Below are 22,640 nucleotides of genomic sequence, written 5' to 3' on the forward strand. Positions count from 1 at the left end.
AGCACCCGTACACTTTGGTACGTTTCATATTTGCCAGGGGCTTCATAGCACCCCACACTACGGCAACAGAAGTCCGAACACTTTCTATAGTATAGTTCGGCATCCCGAATTTAGCACTATATGCATTGGCTCCGAATCATGTCTTTGGTCAATGGTTGGGTTTCCCAGCTCCTGTGCTTGCTACCTTACGTTCCGCTATATCGGCTAAGGTAGTAAAGGGAGAACTACTGCGATTGTGCCTTGGTTTATCCAAATGAGCACCTCAGTAGAGAAAGCCGAAACTAACTATCATGATGCGGCGAGAGCCGGTCAGCTCTTCGGAGGTTGCAAATCGTTGGAGATTTCTTCCGCATTACGCAAAGGATCAGTACTTCCCAATCAGACGCTTATAGCACTCTGGTTCAGATACTAGGGGTTGCGCCCATGTTTTTATTGTCAAACTCCTATGGCTAAGTGAGGGCGTTAAAACCGCATAGTCTAATTGCCTGGTTCGTTGCGCTAAACAACTCCTTCAAGGACCATATAATTGGATCAAGATTGTTTAGATTTCATCCCAAACACCTCCATAGTACCTACATGGGGGCAGAAGCCGACGACTGGCCAACCCTTAGATTTCATACAACACGGCCGCACAGGAGGTAAAATTTAAAACATAAAACAAGCATTATATTACAAACCCACTTTGTTTTATCATACAAGGTAGAAGGAACTTGAATACATTCAGTCAAAGATAATGTCCTGCGAACACTGTGTCGCTACAATACGAGACCCCTCCAGGAAGTCGCCAAAATACCGCTCGGGTATACGGTGCTCCTTGCCCTAGGGCGGCCCCTCGGTCACAAGCTTGATGGCGTCCATCTTCGCCCACCAGACCTTGACGCGGGTAAAGGCCATACGCGCGCCCTCGATGCACACGGACCACTTGACGGCGTCCAACCTAGGACAGGCATCCACCGGCCGCTTCACGAGGCCAAAGAACTGCCGGGTATAGCTTCGGCTGGCCACAGACGGATTATTAAATCCTTCATGGCCAGTTCGGCCACCCTGTGCAACTCGACCAATTGTTTAACTGATCGCTGAAGGACACCGGATGTTCTGGCGCAAGATATTGCGACCAGAACAGTTTCTCCGTGGAGCTCCCTTCTTTGGCTTGGAAGAACTCCGCGGCGTCGAACACACTACTTGGCAGATCAGCAAAAGCCCCTGGAGAACTCTGAATCTGGGTTAGTAAAAGATACTTCCTCTTCACATACTTGCTTCGCATACTAAATGCCTTACCCGCCACGATCGTCCTGCCCTCCTGGATCTCTCAGAGGGGGCCCTGGGCCTCACTCCGGGCCGTCTCCGCACTCTGACGAGCCTTGGCGAGTTCGGTCTCTTGAGCCGACGCATCGCGCTCCAAGGTCTCGCACTTCCTCACCGCGCCCTGGAGCTCTTGTTGGACCTCGTTGACCTGGGCCTTGAGCTTCTTACAGGCGGCCTGCTCCTTGACGGCCTTCCCCTCGGCTTCGGCCAGGGCCTTTCTCAGGGCCTCGACCTCGGTCGTCGCTTCTATACATATCATGACACTTCGGTCAATGCATATCATTTTACTTTTTTCGAATACATAACGGGTTATCACATACCTTGTTTTTCTTGGAACTACCTCCTCACCTGGCCTAGCTCCTCCTCGGCCTGCTCCAGTCTCCGCCTCAGTTTGGAGACCTCGGCAGTATGCGAGGCTGCGGCCAACAGCGACGCCTGCGTATTCATTTCAGACAAACTTAGTTAGTTTCCTGCAATAAAGGATTGATCCTCTGTCCGCCTTTTTCTTTCCGAACACCGGACTGTGTCTCAGGGGCTACTGTCTATATTGGGATTTTCTCTTTTTTGGCGTCGCTTACGTCAAAACCTGTCAGCAGGCTGCTGTAGGCTTCGGTTAGTCCGCTCTTGACAGACTGAACCCTTTCAATTACCGTTCCCATAAGAACACGGTGCTTATCCACAATGGAAGCGCCTCGCAGCGCTTCCAGCAGATTATCCGGTGCCCCTTGTTGGACAGGGGTCATCGGCGGGATAGGCATACCCCCTTCTTTCGAAGGAGGTTGCGCGCCGGATTTTGGAGCCGTATCGGTCTCCGGAATCGAATCCGGTTGAGGGACAAACTGAATACGGCCCTCACCACCAGTCTCCATGGGGATTGGCTCCCCCTGGTGTCCGGCGACGGAGGCCTCGCCTTCTGGCGCCTCCTGAGCATCCCTCCGGCATGGGAAAGTCCTTTGGGACAGCACCTCTGCATCGCACTTGGCCTTGGGGGAGTAAGCGGTCGGCGGTGACTCGCTGGCCATTGCCCTTGAATCCAACAAACCTCATGACGAGGATCGCTGGGAGCTATCATGGGCCGGACTGCAATAGCATAACTAATAATGTTAATACAACAAAGAGGAGAGGCTAGATTTATGGGCATGTATGAGTCTTAGCACTTACGATGCAGCTCGAGGCTTAGTGCTGGGGCGTCGCTCCGGACTGCTGTCAATGTCCCACGCAGAGTTATCCGCGTGGGAGCCCTTCCCTTTCTTGGACGTCTCCGCCTCCAGGTTCATGGAGGCCGCCCTTTTCTTCTTTCCCTCATTAAGGGGAGGGTTTCTCTCCTCCTCCTCCTCCTCCTCGTCCTCGGCGGCGAAGGAAAGGGTTACTTCGTCTTCGAACATCACGTCCGAAGCACCCTTGCGACGGGGGCCACCTTTGGCCCCTTGGCCTCCTTTTTCGGCGGCCTATAGGGCGCCAGAACCAGCATCTTCGCCAGGAGCGAGATGACTGGCTCTTCGGGCAACGGAGCCGAACTATGGATCCTCTCCGCTCTCTTCGTCCATGCCTAAAGAATACCGCAAGGGTTAGGCATCCTCCTTGAACAAACAAGTAGAAGGTACACCTTAAGAAAAGGGGAACTTACCTCATTGGCGGGATGAGAGTGATCGTGCCCGCGGTCCGAATCCATGACCGGCGTCTTCACGTGGCCCTTGAAGAGCAACTTACAGGTACCTTCGTGAGTAGTTCCGAAGAGCCCTTCCAGGGTTTGGTGCTTCGCCGGATCGAATTCCCATAAAGGGAAGCTTCGGCTTTGGCAGGGGAGAATCCGGCGAACCAGCATCACCTGGATCACGTCGACGAGCTTGACGTCTTTATCCACCATACTCTGAATCCGCGTTTGCAGCGCTATCAGCTCGTCTGATGCTGACCAGTTGGGGCCTTTCTCCTTCCAGGAGGTGAGCCGCATTGGGGCTCCGGCCCTAAACTCGGGAGCCGCCGCCCAAGTGGCGCCGCACGGCTCTCTGATGTAGAACCACTGCTTCTGCCACTCCTTGATTGTCTCCATAAAAGTGCCTGTGGGCCAAGTGACGTTGGGCATCTTGCTCACCATGGAGCCCCCGCACTCCGCATGCTAACCGTCCACCACCTTCGGCTTCACGTTGAAGGCCTTGAGCCATAGGCCGAAGTGGGGGTGGATACGGAGGAAGGCCTCGCACACGACAATAAATGTCGAGATGTTGGGGAAGGAGTTTGGGGCTAGAACATGGAAATCTAGCCCGTAATAGTACATCAGTCCGCGGACGAAGGGGTGAAGTGGAAACCCCAATCCGCGGACGAAGTGAGGGAGGAAAACTACCCTCTCAGTAGGCTTCGGGGTGGGGATGACCTGCCCCTTGGAGGGCAGACGGTGGGCGATTCCTTTCGCCAGGTACCTGGCCGCCCGAAGCCGGGTGATGTCCTTCTCCTTGATGGAGGAGACCATCCACTTGCCTTGGCCTCCGGATCCAGACATGGTTAAGTTCTTTCTTGAGAAGGGGAAGATGGGAACTTGGGTGCTGGAGCTCAAGAATGGAAGGACAGAGAGGAAGGGAAGGCGTGGGTGAAGAAAGGGGATTCTTAACTCCTTATAAAGGCAGTGAATATTGAACGCCTCCCCACTCGCCTTAAAACTCGCCTATTCCCAAGGGCTGTATGAAAGACACGGTTGGGTTACCCACACCCGTATTGATGAGAATCCCACAATAAGGGGACACGATCTCTGCTTTGACAAGACGTGCCAATGGCAACCGTGTCTCGAGACATGGAGCGGCAGACGAAAACCGTTCGAAATTATGACCGGGCGGACATGATGTCATGTTGTAAAAAGTTGTCAACGGATTGGACTCGTGAATTATTATATTCTCTGCGGTTGTGTGTGGTGTGTGTGTTACAGGTCCGGACACAACCATTACGCCTGAAGACCGTCTTAGAGTTCAGAAGGAGGAACCCGCCTTAATGCCGAAGACAGATCTACGCACCGGATACCTTGTCATTGAAGCCAGGTTCAGGGGCTACTGAGGGAGTCCTGGACTAAGGGGTCCTCGGGAGTCCGGCCTGTTAGCCATGTGTCGGATTGATGGGTTGTGAAGATACGAAGACCGAAGACTGCACCCGTGTCCGGATGGGACTCTCCTTGGCGTGGAAGGAAAGCTTGGCCATCAAATAAGTAGATTCCTTTCTTTGTAACCGACTTTGTGTAACCCTAGATCCTCCGGGTGTCTATATAAACCGGAGGACTTAGTCCGGAGGAAGAAGAATCATTACCATAGTCATACAGGCTAGGCCTTTAGGGTTTAGCCATCGCGATCTCGTGGTAGATCAACTCTTGTAATACTCATATTCATCAAGATCAATCAAGCAGGAAGTAGGGTATTACCTCCGTAGAGAGGGCCCGGACCTGGGTAAACATCGTGTCCCCTGTCTCCTGTTCCCATCGACCTTAGACGCACAGTTTGGGACCCCCTACCCGAGATCTGCCGGTTTTGACACCGACAATCGGCGGGCCACCCAACCAACTTTTATGCCGGAGAACTGCTCTTCTTGCTCGTCGGATGCCATCGAAAGAGTGGAGCAAATGGTGGAAGGAGGAGATGGGGGAGCGGCTGAGTGGTGCGATTCTTGCCCGGCGTCCGGCCTCGTTTAAATAGTGGGCAGGCGGGAGGAGCTTGCCCGGCGTTATGTTTAATGCTGGCCCACTCATGAACAGACGAGTGGACGGAGTTGGTTTGTCGGCTTCCATGCGGGTGTAATGGAGGCATTTGAATGCGGCGAGGAGGCATGTCACCCGAGCGTGCAGCGGGCGGCGTCCCCGACCGGCGCGCCGCTTCAATGGCGAAGGCAGTGAGAGGCCGCGTCCATCCTAAGCCGCCTTCAATGTGGAGCAGCGCGCTCTACACCGACATGAATGCGGGCAGCTGGCGACGGGCAGAAAGTGCACGCGGGAGGGGTGAGGGGTTTTTGGTGGGCCAGGGCGGTTAGAAGCGCGCGTGACAGCGGTCCGAACTCCCTCAAATCTCCCCACGTTTGTCTTCGGTTTGTTGGGGAAAACGCATTCGGACCGCGCTGCAGATCGAGACAGGACCGAGTTGGATGGCTACCGCAGTCCGAACGGCATGATCCGGACTGATGCGGGGGGTTTGCGAGTCGGCATTGGAGATGCCCTAAATCTTGTACTCGTTCCGTTTGGAAATACTTGTCGGAGGAATGGGTGTATCTAGATGACAACGGCGCGCCTTTAGCTTGTTTTAGTTCTTATAATTATCGCTAGGTGGTCTACGGGTCCGGACGTAAGTCCCATGGAGATATCCTTCTTACTTGGCCACTACCAGCAGCGGTGCATGTGCATCCCAGTGCGATGCCTAAGAGCATCTCTAGTGGCTTGTGCAAATGGTGGTCTATACCAAATTTAAACTATCACATGCCAAAAAAAGTCTTCATTGGCTTGTCTATTGCGTCATCTAAAATTTAGACAATGTCCAAACTAGCTACCCGTCGTCCACATTTGGACAACCAAGCCACAATGTCTAAACCAAAAATGTTGGCTCATGAGCTCAGCCATTCACCAATTCGGAGCAATTGGAGGACGTCGGCAGGGAGGCGGCCACGCCCGCGCTGGACACGGAGGTCGTTGCGCCTGGACCGTCGGCTCATCAGGGTTGAACCTGTTGCTATTGTTTATTTCTCGTAAATTATATAGGGTGTTGCTAGTGTTGAACCTAAAATAATTTCGCGGCTGGTTTATTTTCTCCTTTATATGTCTTGCGGATAAAAAAATAAATGAGAACAACTCAGAAATGACCAACATAAGATTTTTAGAAAATATAGCTGCTATAAGATACTATTAAAATATATGAAAGAGAATATAGACATCATGTATATAGACAATCCGCTGGAAAACTTAGGTTGTCTAAAAGAAAATCTTTTTACACTATTGTGTATATGTAGATATAGACTATCAAATTTAGACAAGCCACTAGGGATGCTCTAATCGTACCAAGAAGGGTCGTATACACACTGGTCTCGCCGTGGAAGGGGCAGTGATGATGCACCATACTCCATCGTGTTTCCCGTGCCATCAGTCCACACAAACCAGCGAACGTACGTACGTAGACGCACCCCATCAATCAATCCGGCGGAGTCCGAAGTCCGATCTCTGTGCCCGTCCGCCATGATATCTGTGGGCGAAACATGGACGCCTCGTACCACAGTACTCCGCTTGCCTCCTCCCCAAAGTCGCGCGATATTAAACGTCCGTGATCGTGACCCGCCTCCTGTCTTAGTGCTAATTAGGCCTCCAGCTCAGTGGCGTGAAATTTTCTCTACGGCCAACATTAAATCATTAATGGCACTGCGGTGTGGACTGCGGTTGTTATGGCGCCATTGTGAGAGCTCAACACGCTACTGTATCCACTAAAGAGACTGCACAAGCACTGGTTGTTGGCCATGGTACCTCCTGGTTTGAATTCTTCTTACCTCTCTTTAACCATGCAGGCATGGATCTTCTTCTTAGTGATTAGTCACGTCCTAGCCGTGGCCATGTTTTGTTTTTCAGTTTTGCTAAATGAGGAGTGACATACGTGTGGCACGAAACACTCTGCCTTGATGTTTTTTACAACTAAAGTTGTCATTCAAAGAAAAAAAATCCAAAAAAACTTGAACTTGCCATCTGAATACGTGCTTGATAACTGAAGTTATCATCCTGGTGTCACTAAATTTATCATAACAAACGATCGAAGTTGCCATGTGTTCGTGCCAGGCGTGTGGCACTTATCAGGGTCCTTTAATTTGTTTTTGATTCTCATGAAGATTGAACTCGTTTATACGAAAATCCTGCAAAATTCGTGAGTTCAAAATCAACCATTAAAGATTCTATAGCTAAATGGATTTTAGAATACACAAGCATAAGGAGACACTGGAAAAACCTCTACGGATCAAGGAGCCTGGCTACAGCAACAACTCGCCACGGCCACTAACTAACTACTGTAATTACCAGTCACATGCACATGCACCATGGCCTACCGAGGAAAACCTCTCGTCCTGGCTTCGGCAGCTCTCCCGCCGTCCCACGTATATATACACCTCCCTCCTCTCTCTCCTCTCGCATCTGCAAGCTTCCAAATCCTCTCACATCACCGCATTCCCACATTCCCCCAGGTCTCCTGCCTGCTTGCGGATCTCCTCCTCTCCGATCCGATCGTCGCCATGCTGTCTTCTCACTGCGAGAGCATGCTGGCCTACGCCGCCGCCGCCGGACGGCGCGCGATGCTGGTCGACCCCCGGCGCTACCGGCCCAACGTGGAGGTGGCGCCCAACTGCCCGCGCTGCGACTCGCCCAACACAAAGTTCTGCTACTACAACAACTACAGCCTCAGCCAGCCGCGCTACTTCTGCAAGGGCTGCCGCCGCTACTGGACCAAGGGCGGGTCCCTCCGCAACGTGCCCGTCGGCGGCGGCTGCCGCAAGAACCGGCGGGGCAAGCCTGTGCGGTCCATGGCCGAGGCCGACACGGCCTCGCCGAGCCACGGCGCGGCAGTGTTCTCTCACCGCTTCCACGGCCCGGTCCGACCCGACCTGCTCCTGGAAGGCATGGTTGGCAACCCGGCCGAGCTCGCCCAGCCGGAGCCGGGCGAGGCTGAGAAGCCCGCCGGAGCCGCCGACGGCCCGACGATCGATCTGGCACTGCTCTACTCCAAGTTCTTGAGCCAACAGCCTCTCGCCGAGCAGGGCGCCGTCGTGCCGGAATCGGCCGGCCCCTCGAGTGGGTCAAGCACGGAGATGAGCCCGCCGGCCCTATCCAGCCCAGGCCAACACGGGTTGGGCGAAATCTGCGGGCCGGCGAGCAGCACGGAGCCCAGCGCGACGACGATGCTCCAGTGCGCCGACGCGCGCGCGCACGCGCTTGGCGAGTTCAACTTCAGCGTGGACCAGAGCTGCTACGACTCGCTCGGGCTGCCAACGGACGGCGCCGATCTGACGATGCTCCCGCCGGCGTGGGACCAGGAGGCCAAGTACGAGCCGTTCAGTTCGCTTCCCGATCAGGAGGACGCCATGAGCCTCCACGACGCCATCCCCGCCGGCGACGACGTGTGGAGCAAGGTGCTGGGCTGCCAAGGGCTGGAAGCCGCTCTCTCCGCAGGCCTCGATCGATGCTAAGCTCATTTTCAAGCTCGTTGATCCGTGGCCGCCGCTGTCCTCGTGATTGATTTCATGTCTTTTCTTTTCCTCTCCCTATTTTTACCCTTGTCCAAAAGTAACTTATATATATATATATGGGGATCGTGTTCATGGTCAAGGAGTGTATACATGCGGGATAAAAATGGATTTGTACTGTAATAACATCGATATATCTGTATTATTGGCAATATACTTACTATTAACAGCTGGGTTTTTCCTGTTCTGAGCTACACGTTCACTTCTTCCTAGTACGACCAATCAATGTTGTTCCTGTTATACACATGCACTGCCTGACCTGGGCGTGGACGGATGGGCATGCACACACATGCCGATGCCGATGCCGATGGTGCCATGCTGGTGAATGAATGAGTGAATGGTGCACTGGGATTCCAACGACATGCCCTGTGGAGTGGCGTGGACGTGGCCAACAATCTGAAGCAGCTGCCACTAGTCGCTCGAAAGGCGACGTTTGGCCCTAGCTCGTTATAGAGGGATTTACCATGCCTGCACGCCTCAATTATTGTTGCTACAACAGGACAGGCAGCTCCGAGATCCAGCCCGTGGATAGACGGTGGGAGGGCGCTCTATGGATCCATCATTGCCGGCTCGAGCGAGCGTTCACTGCCATCGTCTTCAACAATTTTTTTTTTGCGGGGTAAAGGGAGTTTTTATTGCAATGTAATAGTGTTACAATCAAGAGGCCACAACTCCTCAATACAAGGTGGAGCATCTTCAACAAAATTAGCAGCGTAGCATGACTATGGTTATTTTCAAGAACAAGGAACAAAAAAAAAAGTACTCCCTTCGACGTCCACTTTAGTACAATTTTGTATAATATGGATCAGGGGAGTAAAGACTTGCAACGGAAGGGGAATCGGAGAACCAGCTGCGCCCTGACCATACGCCTTCCGTATAATTCCGCAACAAAATTGTGCAAGTGATAAAGAAACGACACTGTGGAGTGATGCACTGGTGCTCCGGCCGGCCCCTTGCAGTTGTAGATGTACTAGGAAGCAGTTGCAGATGTACTAGGAAGTGAAACGAAGTGAAAGGTAGAATTCAAAGTTGAGTAAGCTTGCGCACCAGCTAGCTATACATGGGCTTCGATCCGATTAAGAAGATTTCTTTTTTTGAAACTGCCAAGCTTTATTAATCGAAGTTCACATAGTATGGGATACAAATGAGATCGTGGGGTTGGCCTAGCCAGACATGACGGCCCTGATCAAGAGAGAGAAAACTGGGCTAAACTATGCCCTTCAACATTCCCCACAAAAAAAACTATGCCCTTAAACATTAGAAGCTCGCCCTTCAAAACAGAAGCTGCAGTCGAACTCGATGCCCTCAAGTTAATTTTGTTGATGATCATGCTATACCGTCCAGAATCGCCACTAGTAATATTGCTGACCACCAGCTTTCAATCAAATTTGATGCAATCACAATATTCCGCAGGGAAAGGTCATCCCCTAAACACAAGGCCTCTCGACATGCAATGGCTTCGAGTGTGGCCACGTCCAGAACACCGTGCACAATAAGTGCGGACGATCCAAGGTAATTTCCAGCATCGTCACGACAAACTGCAGCCACAGAGCCCACAATCCCTGACCTAGCAACGCCGACATTAACATGAATTTTTGCATATCCAGTGGGAGAAGCCTTCCCTCGCCGAGAAGCAACCCTACTGGTTGGTGCTGACCCATGCCTCGAAGGGATTTGTTTGCCAACTTCCCCAGGTTCAGAGATGATAATTTATCTACATTTTAGTTAGCTGATTTTTCGAGTATGGGTCAATCAATTTTTGAATGATGGAAGGAGAAGGAAGGCCTCGCCGGAGAGAATGAATGGGTCACCGTCATCACCCCATTGTCTACCTCGAAGAAAATATGCCCTAGAGGCAATAATAAAGTTGTTGTTTATATTTCCTTATATCATGATAAATGTTTATTATTCATGTTAGAATTGTATTAACCGGAAACTTAGTACATGTGTGAATACATAGACAAACAGAGTGTCATTAGTATGCCTCTACTTGACTAGCTCGTTGAATCAAAGATGGTTAAGTTTCCTAGCCATAGACATGAGTTGTCATTTGATTAACGGGATCACATCATTAGAGAATGATGTGATTGACTTGACCCATTCCGTTAGCTTAGCATGATGATCGTTTAGTTTGTTACTATTGCTTTCTCCATAACTTATACATGTTCCTATGACTATGAGATCAGGCAACTCCCGAATACCGGAGGAACACTTTGTGTGCTACCAAACATCACAACGTAACTGGGTGATTATAAAGGTGCTCTACAGGTGTCTCCGATGGTGTTTGTTGAGTTGGCATAGATCGAGATTAGGATTTGTCACTCCGATTGTCGGAGAGGTATCTCTGGGCCCTCTCGGTAATGTACATCAATATAAGCCTTGCAAGCAATGTGACTAATGAGTTAGTTGCGGGATGATGCATTACGGAACGAGTAAAGAGACTTTCCAGTAACGATGTTGAACTAAGTATTGAGATACGGACGATCAAATCTCGGACAAGTAACAGACCGATGACAAAGGGAACAATGTATATCGTTATGCGGTTTAACCGATAAAGATCTTCGTAGAATATGTGGGAGCCAATATGAACATCCAGGTTCCGCTATTGGTTATTCACCGGAGACGTGTCTCGGTCATGTCTACATTGTTCTCGAACCCGTAGGGTCCGCACGCTTAACGTTCGGTCACGATCGGTATTATGAGTTTATGTGTTTTGATGTACCGAAGGTAGTTCGGAGTCCCGGATGTGATCACGGACATGACGAGGAGTCTCGAAATGGTTGAGACATAAAGATTGATATATTGGATGACTATATTCGGACACCGGATGAGTTCCCGGGGTCACCGGATAATTATCGGAGTGCTGGGGGGTTATCGGAACCCCCGGGGGGAACTAATGGGCCAACATGGGCCTTGTGAGAGAGATAGGAGGAGCCATAGGGCTGCCCCCCCCCTTGGGAGCCTGAATTGGAAAAGGAGGGGGCGGCGCCCCCTCTTTCCCTCCCTCTCTTCCTCTCTTTCCTTCCCCCTCCTTCTTCCTTGTTGGACTAGGAAAGGGGGAGTCCTACTCCTACTAGGAGGAGGACTCCTCCCTCTCCTTGGCGCGCCCCTAGGCTGGCCGGCCTTCCCCCTTGCTCCTTTATATACAGGGGCATGGGGGCACCCTAGGACACACGAGTTGATTGTTTCCAGCCATGTGCGGTGCCCCCCTCCACCATAATCCACCTCGGTCATATCATAGCGGTGCTTAGGCGAAGCCCTATTCCGGTAGCATCATCATCACCGTCATCACGCCGTCGTGCTGAAGAAGCTCTCCCTCGACACTCTGCTGGATCGTGAGTTCGTGGGACGTCATCGAGCTGAACGTGTGCAGATCCCGGAGGTGCCGTACTTTCGGTACTAGGATCGGTCGATCGTGAAGACGGACGATTACATCAACCGCGTTGTCATAACGCTTCCACTTACGGTCTACGAGGGTACCTAGATAACACTCTCCCCTCTCATTGATATACATCACCATGATCTTACGTGTGTGTAGGAATTTTTTTGAAATTACTGTGTTCCCCAATAGTGGTATCAGAGCCAGGTTTATGCGTAGATGTTATATGCACGAGTAGAACACAAAGGAGTTGTGGACGTGGGTATATACATATTGCTTGCCGTCACTAGTTGATTCTCGATTCGGTGGTATTGTTGGATGAAGCAGCCCAGACCGACATTACGCGTATGCTTACGGGAGACTGGTTCTACCGACGTGCTTCGTACACAGGTGGCTGGTGGGTGTCAGTTTCTCCAACTTTAGTTGAATCGGATTCAATGAACAGGGTTCTTTCTTAATATCAAAAAGCAATCACTATACCGCGTTGTGGTTTTTGATGCGTAGGTAAGAACAGTTCTTGCTCAGCCCATAGCAGCCATGTAAAACTTGCAACAACAAAGTAGAGGACGTCTAACTTGTTTTTGCATGGCATATTGTGATGTGATATGGTCAAGACATGATGCTAAATTTTATAGTATGAGATGGTCATGTTTTGTAACAGAGTTATCGGCAACTGGCAGGAGCCATATGGTTGTCGCTTTATTGTATGAAATGCAATCACCATGTAATTGCTTTACTTTATCACTAAGCGGTAGCGATAGTCCTAGAAGCAATAGTTGGCGTGACGACAACGATGCTTCGATGGAAATCAAGGTGTCAAGTCGGTGACGATGGTGATCATGACGGTGCTTTGGAGATGGAGATCAAAGGCACAAGATGATGATGGCCATAGCATATCACTTATATTGATTGCATGTGATGTTTATCCTTTATGCATCTTATTTTGCTTAGTTCGGCGGTAGCATTATAAGATGATCTCTCACTAAATTTCAAGGTATAAGTGTTCTCCCTGAGTATGCACCGTTGCTACAGTTTGTCATGCCGAGACACCACATGATGATCGGGTGTGATAAGCTCTATGTTCACATACAACGGGTGCAAGCCAGTTTTGCACAAGCAGAATACTCGGGTTAAACTTGACGAGCTTAGCTTTGGGTTCAATCTTGCGTTTCTCGATCCCAGTGACAGAAAGGGAAACGACACGTATTGTATTGTTGCCATCGAGGATAAAAAGATGGGGTTTATATCATATTGCTTGAGTTTATCCCTCTACATCATGTCATCTTACCTAATGCGTTACTCTGTTCTTATGAACTTAATACTCTAGATGCATGCTGGATAGCGGGCGATGTGTGGAGTAATAGTAGTAGATGCAGGCAGGAGTCGGTCTACTTGTCACGGACGAGATGCCTATATACATGATCATGCCTAGATATTCTCATAATTTTTCACTTTTCTATTAATTGCTCGACAGTAATTTGTTCACCCGCCGTAATACTTATGCTATCTTGAGAGAAGCCACTAGTGAAACCTACGGCCCCCGGGTCTATTCTCCATTATATTAATCTCCCGTCAACAAGTTATTTCTGGCACCGTTTATTTTGCAATCTTTACTTTTAATCTATATTATAAAAATACCAAAAATATTATCTTATCATCTCTATCAGATCTCACTTTTGCAAGTGGCTGTGAAGGGATTGACACCCCCTTTATCGCGTTGGTTGCAAGATTCTTATTTGTTTGTGTAGGTACGAGGGAGTTGTGTGTGGCCTCCTACTGGATTGATACCTTGGTTCTCAAAAACTGAGGGGAATACTTACGCTACTTTGCTGCATCACCCTTTTCTCTTCAAGGAAAAAGCCAATGCGTGCTCAAGAGGTAGCATTGAGTAACGCGGTTGATGTAGTTGAACGTCTTCGCGATCCAACCGATCAAGTACCGAATGCACGGCACCTCCGCGATCTGCACACGTTCAGCTCGGTGACGTCCCTCAAACTCTAGATCCAGCTGAGGCCGAGGGAGAGTTTCGTCAGCACGACGGCGTGTTGACGGTGATGATGAAGTTACCGACGCAGGGCTTCGCCTAGGCACTATGATAATATGACCGAGGTGGGAATCTGTGGAGGGGGGGCACCGCACACGGCTAAGAAATCAATTTGTGTGTCTATGGGGTGCCCCCCTCCCCCGTATATAAAGGAGGAGAGGAGGAGGAGGAGGGCGGCCACAAGGGGCGCGCCCAAAGGGGGATTCCTACTGCTGGTAGGAGTAGGTTTCCCCCTTTCCTAGTCCAAGTAGGAGACGAAGTAAGGAGAGGAGAGGGAGAAGGAAAGAGGGGGGCGCCGCCCCCTCCCTAGTCCAATTCGGACCAGCCCATGAGGGGCGCGCGGCCTCCCCTTGTGGCCCTTCTCTCCTTTCCACTAAGGCCCATGAAGGCCCAATACTTTCCCCGGCGAATTCGAGTAACTCTCCGGTACTTCGAAAAATACCCGAACCATTCAGAACCTTTTTGATGTCCGAATATAGCCTTCTAATATATCGATCTTTACGTCTCGACCATTTCGAGACTCCTCGTCATGTCCGTGATCTCATCCGGGACTCCGAACAAACTTCGGTCATCAAATCACATAACTCATAATACAAATCGTCATCGAACGTTAAGCGTGCGAACCCTACGGGTTCGAGAACTATGTAGACATGACCGAGACATATCTCCAGTCAATAACCAATAGCGGAACCTGGATGCTCATATTGGCTCCTACATATTCTACGAAGATTTTTATCGGTCAAACCGCACAACAACATACGTTGTTCCCTTTGTCATTAGTATGTTACTTGCCCGAGATTCGATCGTCGGTATCCTCATACCTAGTTCAATCTCGTTACTGGCAAGTCTCTTTACTCGTTCCATAATGCATCATCCCGTAACTAACTCATTAGTCACATTGCTTGCAAGGCTTATAGTGATGTGCATTACCGAGAGGGCCCAAAGATACCTCTCCGACAATCGGAGTGGCAAATCCTAATCTCGATCTATGCCAACTCAACAAACACCATCGGAGTGATGAAATATGCCCTAGAGGCAATAATAAAGTTTTTATTTATATTTCCTTATATCATGATAAATGTTTATTATTCATGCTAGAATTGTATTAACCGGAAACTTAGTACATGTGTGAATACATAGACAAACAGAGTGTCACTAGTTTGCCTCTATTTGACAAGCTCGTTGAATCAATGATGGTTATGTTTCCTAACCATAGACATGAGTTGTCATTTGATTAACAGGATCACATCATTAGAGAATGATGTGATTGACTTGACCCATCCGTTAGCTTAGCAGGATGATCGTTTAGTTTGTTGCTATTACTTTCTCCATAACTTATACATGTTCCTATGACTATGAGATCATGCAACTCCCGGATAATGCAGGAACACTTTGTGTGCTACCAGACGTCACAACGTAACTAGGTGATTATAAAGGTACTCTACAGGTGTCTTTGATGGTGTTTGTTGAGTTGGCATAGATTGAGATTAGGATTTGTCACTCCGATTGTCGGAGAGGTATCTCTGGGCCCTCTCGGTAATGCACATCACTATAAGCCTTGCAAGCAATGTGACTAATGAGTTAGTTGATGTATGATGCATTACGGAACGATTAAAGAGACTTGTCGGTAACGAGATTGAACTAGGTATTGAGATACCGATGATCCAATCTCGGGCAAGTAACATACCGATGACAAAGGGAACAACGTATATCGTTATGCGGTTTGACCGATAAAGATCTTCGTAGAATATGTGGGAGCCAATATGAACATCCAGGTTCTGCTATTGGTTATTGACCGGAGGCGTGTCTCGGTCATGTCTACATAGTTCTCGAACCCGTAGGGTCCACACGCTTAACGTTCGGTATTACGAGTTTATGTGTTTTGATGTACGGAAGGTAGTTCAGAGTCCCGGATATGATCACGGACATGACGAGGAGTCTGAAAATGGTTGAGACATAAAGATTGATATATTGGACGACTATATTCGGACACCGAAAGTGTTCCGGGTGATTTCAGAGAAAACCATTGTGCCGGAGGGTTACCGGAACCCCCCCCCCCCCCCCCGGGGAAAGTTGCACCTTCATGGACCATAGGGAAGAGGGGAGGCAGCCCACAAGGGGCAGCCGCGCCCCCTCCCTATAGGGAGTCCGAATTGGACTAGGGAGGGGGCGCCCCCCCTTTCCTTCTCCTCTTCCTCTCCCTTCCTTCCTTCCCCTTCTCCTCCTAGTAGGACTAGGAAAGGAGGAATCCTACTCCTACTAGGAGGAGGATTCCTCCTCCCTTGGTGCGCCACTAGGGCCGGCCGGCCTCCCTCCTTGCTCCTTTCTATACGGGGGCAGGGGGCACCCTAGGACACACAAGTTGATTGTTTCCAGCCGTGTGCGGTGCCCCCCTCCACCATAATCCACCTCAGTCATATAGTAGCGGTGCTTAGGCGAAGCTCTGTTCCGGTAGCATCATCATCACCGTCATCACGCCGTCATGCTGACGAAGCTCTTCCCCGACCCTCTGCTGGATCGTGAGTTCATGGGACGTCACCGAGCCGAACGTGTGCAGATCGCGGAGGTGCCATACTTTCGGTACTATGATCGGTCGATCGTGAAGACGTATGACTACATCAACCGCATTGCCATAATACTCCCGCTTATGGTATACGAGGGTACGTGGACAACACTCTTCCCTCTCGTTGCTATGCATCACCATGATCTTGCGTGTGCGTAGGAATTGTTTGAAATTACTACGTTCTCCAAAAGTGGCATCCGAGCCAGGTTTATGCGTAGATGTAATATGCACGAGTAGAACACAAAGGAGTTGTGGGCGTGGGTATATACATATTGCTTACCGTCACTAGTTGATTCTTGATTCGGCGGTATTGTTGGATGGAGCGTCCCAGACCGACATTACGCGTACGCTTACGTGAGACTGGTTCTACCGACGTGCTTCGCACATAGGTGGCTGGTGGGTGTCAGTTTCTTCAACTCTAGTTGAATCGGATTCAATGAACAAGGTTCTTTATGAAGATCAAAAAGCAATCACTATAACACGTTGTGGTTTTTGATGCGTAGGTAAGAACGGTTCTTGCTCAGCCCGTAACAGCCACGTAAAACTTGCAACAACAAACTAGAGGACGTCTAACTTATTTTTGCAGGGCATGTTGTGATGTGATATGGTCAAGACATGATGCTAAATTTTTATTATATGAGATGATCATGTTTTGTAACACAGTTATCGGCAACTGGCAGGAGCCATATGGTTGTCGCTTTATTGTATGAAACGCAATCGTCATGTAATTGCTTTACTTTATCACTAAGCGGTAGCGATAGTCGTAGAAGCAATAGTTGGCAAGACGACAATGATGCTTCGATGGAGATCAAGGTATCAAGCCGATGACGATGGTGATCATGATAGTGCTTTGGAGATGGAGATCAAAGGCACAAGATGATGATGGCCATATCGTATCACTTATATTGATTGCATGTGATGTTTATCCTTTATGCATCTTATTTTGCTTAGTTCGGCGGTAGCATTATAAGATGATCTCTCACTAAATTCCAAGGTATAAGTGTTCTCCCTGAGTATGCACCGTTGCTACAGTTCGTCGTGCTGAGACACCACGTGATGATCGGGTGTGATAAGCTCTACATTCACATACAATGGGTGCAAGCCAGTTTTGCACACGCAGAATACTCAGGTTAAACTTGACGAGCCTAGCATATGCAGATATGGCCTCGGAACACTGAGACCGAAAGGTCGAGCGTGAATCATATAGTAGATATGATCAACATAGTGATGTTCACCATTGAAAACTACTCCATCTTGATACGTCACCAACGTATCTATAATTTTTTATTGCTCCATGCTATATTATCTACTGTTTTGGACATTATTGGGCTTTATTATCCACTTTTATATTATTTTTGGGACTAACCTATTAACCGGAGGCCCAGCCCAGAATTGTTGTTTTTTTGCCTATTTTAGGGTTTCGAAGAAAAGGAATATCAAACGGAGTCCAAACGGAATGAAACCTTCGGGAACGTGATTTTCTCACCGAACATGATCCAGGAGACTTGGACCCTACGTCAAGAAACAAAGGAGGAGGCCACGAGGTAGGGGGCGTGCCTACCCCCCCCCAGGCGCGCCCTCCACCCTCGTGGGCCCCCTGTTGCTCCATCGACGTACTCCTTCCTCCTATATATACCTACGTACCCCCAAACGATCAGATACGGAGCCAAAACCCTAATTCCACCACCGCAACTTTCTGTATCCACGAGATCCCATCTTGGGGCCTGTTCCGGAGCTCCGCCGGAGGGGGTATCCATCACGGAGGGCTTCTACATCAACACCATAGTCTCTCCGATGAAGTGTGAGTAGTTTACCTCAGACCTTCGGGTCCATAGTTATTAGCTAGATGGCTTCTCTCTTTTTGGATCTCAATAGAATGTTCTCCCCCTCTCCTGTGGAGATCTATTCAATGTAATCCTCTTTTTGCGGTGTGTTTGTTGAGACCGATGAATTGTGGGTTTATGATCAAGATTATCTATGAACAATACTTGAATCTTCTCTGAATTCTTTTATGTATGATTGGTTATCTTTGCAATTCTCTTCAAAATATCAGTTTGGTTTGGCCTACTAGATTGATCTTTCTTGCAATGGGAGAAGTGCTTAGCTTTGGGTTCAATCTTGCGGTGTCCTTTCCCAGTGACAGTAGGGGCAGCAAGGCACGTATTGTATTGTTTCCATCGATGATAATAAGATGGGGTTTTTATCATATTGCATGAATCTATCCCTCTACATCATGTCATCTTGCTTAAGGCGTTACTCTGTTTTCATGAACTTAATACTCTAGATGCATGCTGGATTGCAGTCGATGAGTGGAGTAATAGTAGTAGATGCAGGCAGGAGTCGGTCTACTTGTCTTGGACGTGATGCCTATATACATGATCATACCTAGATATTCTCATAACTATGCTCAATTCTGTCAATTTCTCAACAGTAATTCGTTGACCCACCGTAAAATACTTATGCTCTTGAGAGAAGCCACTAGTGAAACCTATGGCCCCCGAGTCTATCTTCATCATATTAATCTTCCAATACTTAGTTATTTCCTTTGCTTTTTTACTTTGCTTTTATTTTACTTTGCATCTTTGTCATAAAAATACCAAAAATATTATCTTATCGTATCTATCAGATCTCACTCTCGTAAGTGACCGTGAAGGGATTGACAACCCCTTATCGCGTTGGTTGTGAGGAGTTATTTGTTTTGTGCAGGTACTAGGGACACGCGCGCAACCTCCTACTGTATTGATACCTTGGTTCTCAAAAACTGAGGGAAATACTTACGCTACTTTGCTGCATCATCCTTTCCTCTTCGGAGAAATCCAACGCGGTGCTCAAGAGGTAGCACATCTCACATGATGATCGGACATGGTTTAGTTGATATGGATCACGTGATCACTTAGATGATTAGAGGAATATCTATCTAAGTGGGAGTTCTTAAGTAATTTGATTAATTGAACTTTAATTTATCACGAACTTAGTACCTGATAGTATTTTGCATGTCTATGTTGTTGTAGATAGATGGCCCGTGTTGTTGTTCCGTTGAATTTTAATGCGTTCCTAGAGAAAGCTAAGTTGAAAGAAGATGGTAGCAACTACACGGACTGGGTCCGTAACTTGAGGATTATCCTCATTTCTGCACAGAAGAATTACGTCCTGAAAGCACCGCTAGGTGACAAACCCGCTGCAGGAGCAATGATACGTCTCTGTTGTATCTATAATTTTTAATTGTTCCATGCCAATATTCTACAACTTTCATATACTTTTGGCAACTTTTTATACTATTTTTGGGACTAACATATTGATCCAATGCCCAATGCCAGTTCTTATTTGTTGCATTTTTTTGTTTCGCAGAATATCCATATCAAACGGAGTCCAAAAGGGATAAAAACTGACGGAGATTTTTTGGAATATATATGATTTTTGGGAAGAAAAATCCACGCGAGACGGTGCCCGAGGGGGCCACGAGGCAGGGGGCGCCCCTGACCCTCGTGGCCACCCTGTAAGGCGGTTGGTGCCCTTCTTTCGCCGCAAGAAAGCTAATATCCGGATAGAGATCATGTTAAAATTTCAGCCCAATCGGAGTTACGGATCTCTGGGAATATAAGAAACAATGAAAGGGAAGAATCTGGGAACACAGAAACAGAGAGAGACAGAGAGACAGGTCCAATCTTGGAGGGGCTCTCGCCCCTCCCACACCATGGAGGCCATGGAACAGAGGGGAAACCCTTCTCCCATCTAGGGAGGAGGTCAAGGAAGATGAAGAAGGAGGGAGGCTCTCTCCCCCTCGCTTCCGGTGGCACCGGAGTGCCACCGGGGGCCATCATCATCACCGCAATCTTCACCAACAACTTCACCGCCATCATCACCAACTCTCCCCCCTTCTATGCAGCGGTGTAACGTCTCTCTTACCCACTGTAATCTCTACTTAAACATGATGCTCAACGCTATATATTATTTCCCAATGATGTATGGCTATTCTATGATGTTTGAGTAGATTTGTTTTGTCCTATGGGCTATTTGATGATCAAGATTGGTTTGAGTTGCATGTTTTGTTATTGGTGCTGTCCTATGGTGTTCTCCATGTCGCGCAAGCGTGAGGGATCCCCGCTGTAGGGTGTTGTAATATGTTCATGATTCGCTTATAGTGGGTTGCATGAGTGACTGAAACACAAACCCGAGTAAGGGGGTTGTTGCGTACGGGATAAAGAGGACTTGATACTTTAATGCTATGGTTGGGTTTTACCTTAATGATCTTTAGTAGTTGCGGATGCTTGCTAGAGTTCCAATCATAAGTGCATATGATCCAAGTAGAGAAAGTATGTTAGCTTATGCCTCTCCCTCATATAAAATTGCAATAATGATTACCGGTCTAGTTATCGATTGCCTAGGGACAAATAACTTTCTCGTAACAAAAAGCTCTTTACTAAAACTAACCTATTTGTGTCTTTATATAAACAGCCCCTACTTTTTATTTACGTAATCTTTATTATCTTGCAAACCTATCCAACAACACCTACAAAGTACTTCTAGTTTCATACTTGTTCTAGGTAAAGCGAACGTCAAGCGTGCGTAGAGTTGTATCAGTGGTCGATAGAACTTGAGGGAATATTTGTTCTGCCTTTAGCTCCTCGTTGGGTTTGACACTCTTACTTATCGAAAACAGTTGCGATCCCCTATACTTGTGGGTGATCAAGACCTTTTTCTGGCGCCGTTGCCGGGGAGCAATAGCGTGGGGTGAATATTCTCGTGTGTGCTTGTTTGCTTTATCACTAAGTAATTTTTATTTGCTGTTCTTAGTTGTTCTTTATCTTTAGTTATGGATATGGAACACAAAATACCAAAAAAATTAGGTGTACTTGCTGCTCATGGAGATGAGGAACCTCCTAAAACCCTCGATGCTCGTTATGTGACAGATATTATGTACTACTTTAATAATCCTGAGAAAACCCCATTCAATTATGTAATGGGAGTAACGTTGGATCAACGTGAATACTTTAGGGATTACCGCTTGACACAAAAAGGAAAACTATTACGTGATCAAATTCATATATTGGATTGGTATGCTAGGCAACTATGCTTGAGATATGATTATACTTGTTGCTCTAGGATGAAGGCTCCACACCTTCCTTTTTATGCGAATTTAATGATAATAAAACCTTAGCTTCTTATGCTAATGGTATATATGATTACTATGATGTGGAACAAATAGAAGAATTTTTTGCTTTTATGGGTGCTTATGAAATTGAATCTATGTTTAAAGAGTTTGAAGATTTTGATGATCTGGTTTATAGACCTGAAAATTTAGCTATCCTTAAATATTGCTATGAGAATTATGAATACAATTACGATATTAATGCACTTATTGAGAAAGTCTCCGTTGTCCAAGAAGAGACTGAAAGTGCTAGTGATCGACTAGAGGGGGGTGAATAGGCGATTTTTATGAAAGTCTTCAAAACATGGAAGTTTCGAAGACAAACGATAGAAATAAACCTATTACCATGCAGCGGAAGGTAGACTACACTAGGCAAACCATAGTCAAGTATTCAATGAAGTGAAAGCACAATGACTAATAGCAGCTAGGCAGTAAGGATCAGGTAGGAAGATATTGTGAAGCCAATCAGAACAAGCAGTCACTCAGTGAAGACAAAAGATAATGCAATCATACAATGACTTCACAAGGACCAACAGTAAGTAAAGGGAAGGGAAGGATGAAACCAGTGACTCGTTGAAGACAATGATTTGTTGGACCAGTTCCAGTTGCTGTGACAACTGTACATCTAGTTAGGGCGGCTAGGTATTTAAACCTGAGGACACACAGTCCCGAACACCCAGTCCTGAACACGCAGCTCAGGACACCCAGTCCTCACTATATTCCCCTTGAGCTAAGGTCACACAGACCTCGCCCAATCACTCAGGTAAGTCTTCAAGGTAGACTTTCAAACCTTCACAGACTTCGTTCACCGGCGATCCACAATGACTCTTGGATGCTCAGAACGCGATGCCTAACCGGCTGGAGGATTCACAGTCCTCAAGTGTAATAAGTCTTCAGATCGCACAGACAGGAAGACTTAAGTGATGCCTAACACTCTTTGGCTCTGGGTGTTTAGGGCTTTATCCTC

At 48.0% G+C, this 22,640-nt stretch overlaps 1 protein-coding gene across 1 annotated transcript; it reads left to right on the plus strand.

The window, feature by feature from the left end:
• The first annotated feature begins 7,416 nt into the window (after window positions 1-7,416).
• LOC125535709 (dof zinc finger protein DOF1.8-like) lies at window positions 7,417-8,687 on the plus strand. Its single transcript, XM_048698776.1, has one exon. The coding sequence runs from the start codon at window positions 7,531-7,533 to the stop codon at window positions 8,479-8,481; it is 951 nt and encodes a 316-aa protein (XP_048554733.1). The 5' UTR covers window positions 7,417-7,530; the 3' UTR covers window positions 8,482-8,687.
• The last annotated feature ends 13,953 nt before the right edge of the window (window positions 8,688-22,640 follow it).

This window comes from Triticum urartu, chromosome 1 (assembly GCF_003073215.2).
Source record: "Triticum urartu cultivar G1812 chromosome 1, Tu2.1, whole genome shotgun sequence".
NCBI classification, from domain to species: Eukaryota; Viridiplantae; Streptophyta; class Magnoliopsida; order Poales; family Poaceae; genus Triticum; species Triticum urartu.

Excerpts from the sequence above, each read along its gene's own strand:
- LOC125535709 (XM_048698776.1), top strand. The coding sequence starts at position 7,531 with ATGCTGTCTTCTCACTGCGAGAGCATGCTGGCCTACGCCGCCGCCGCC.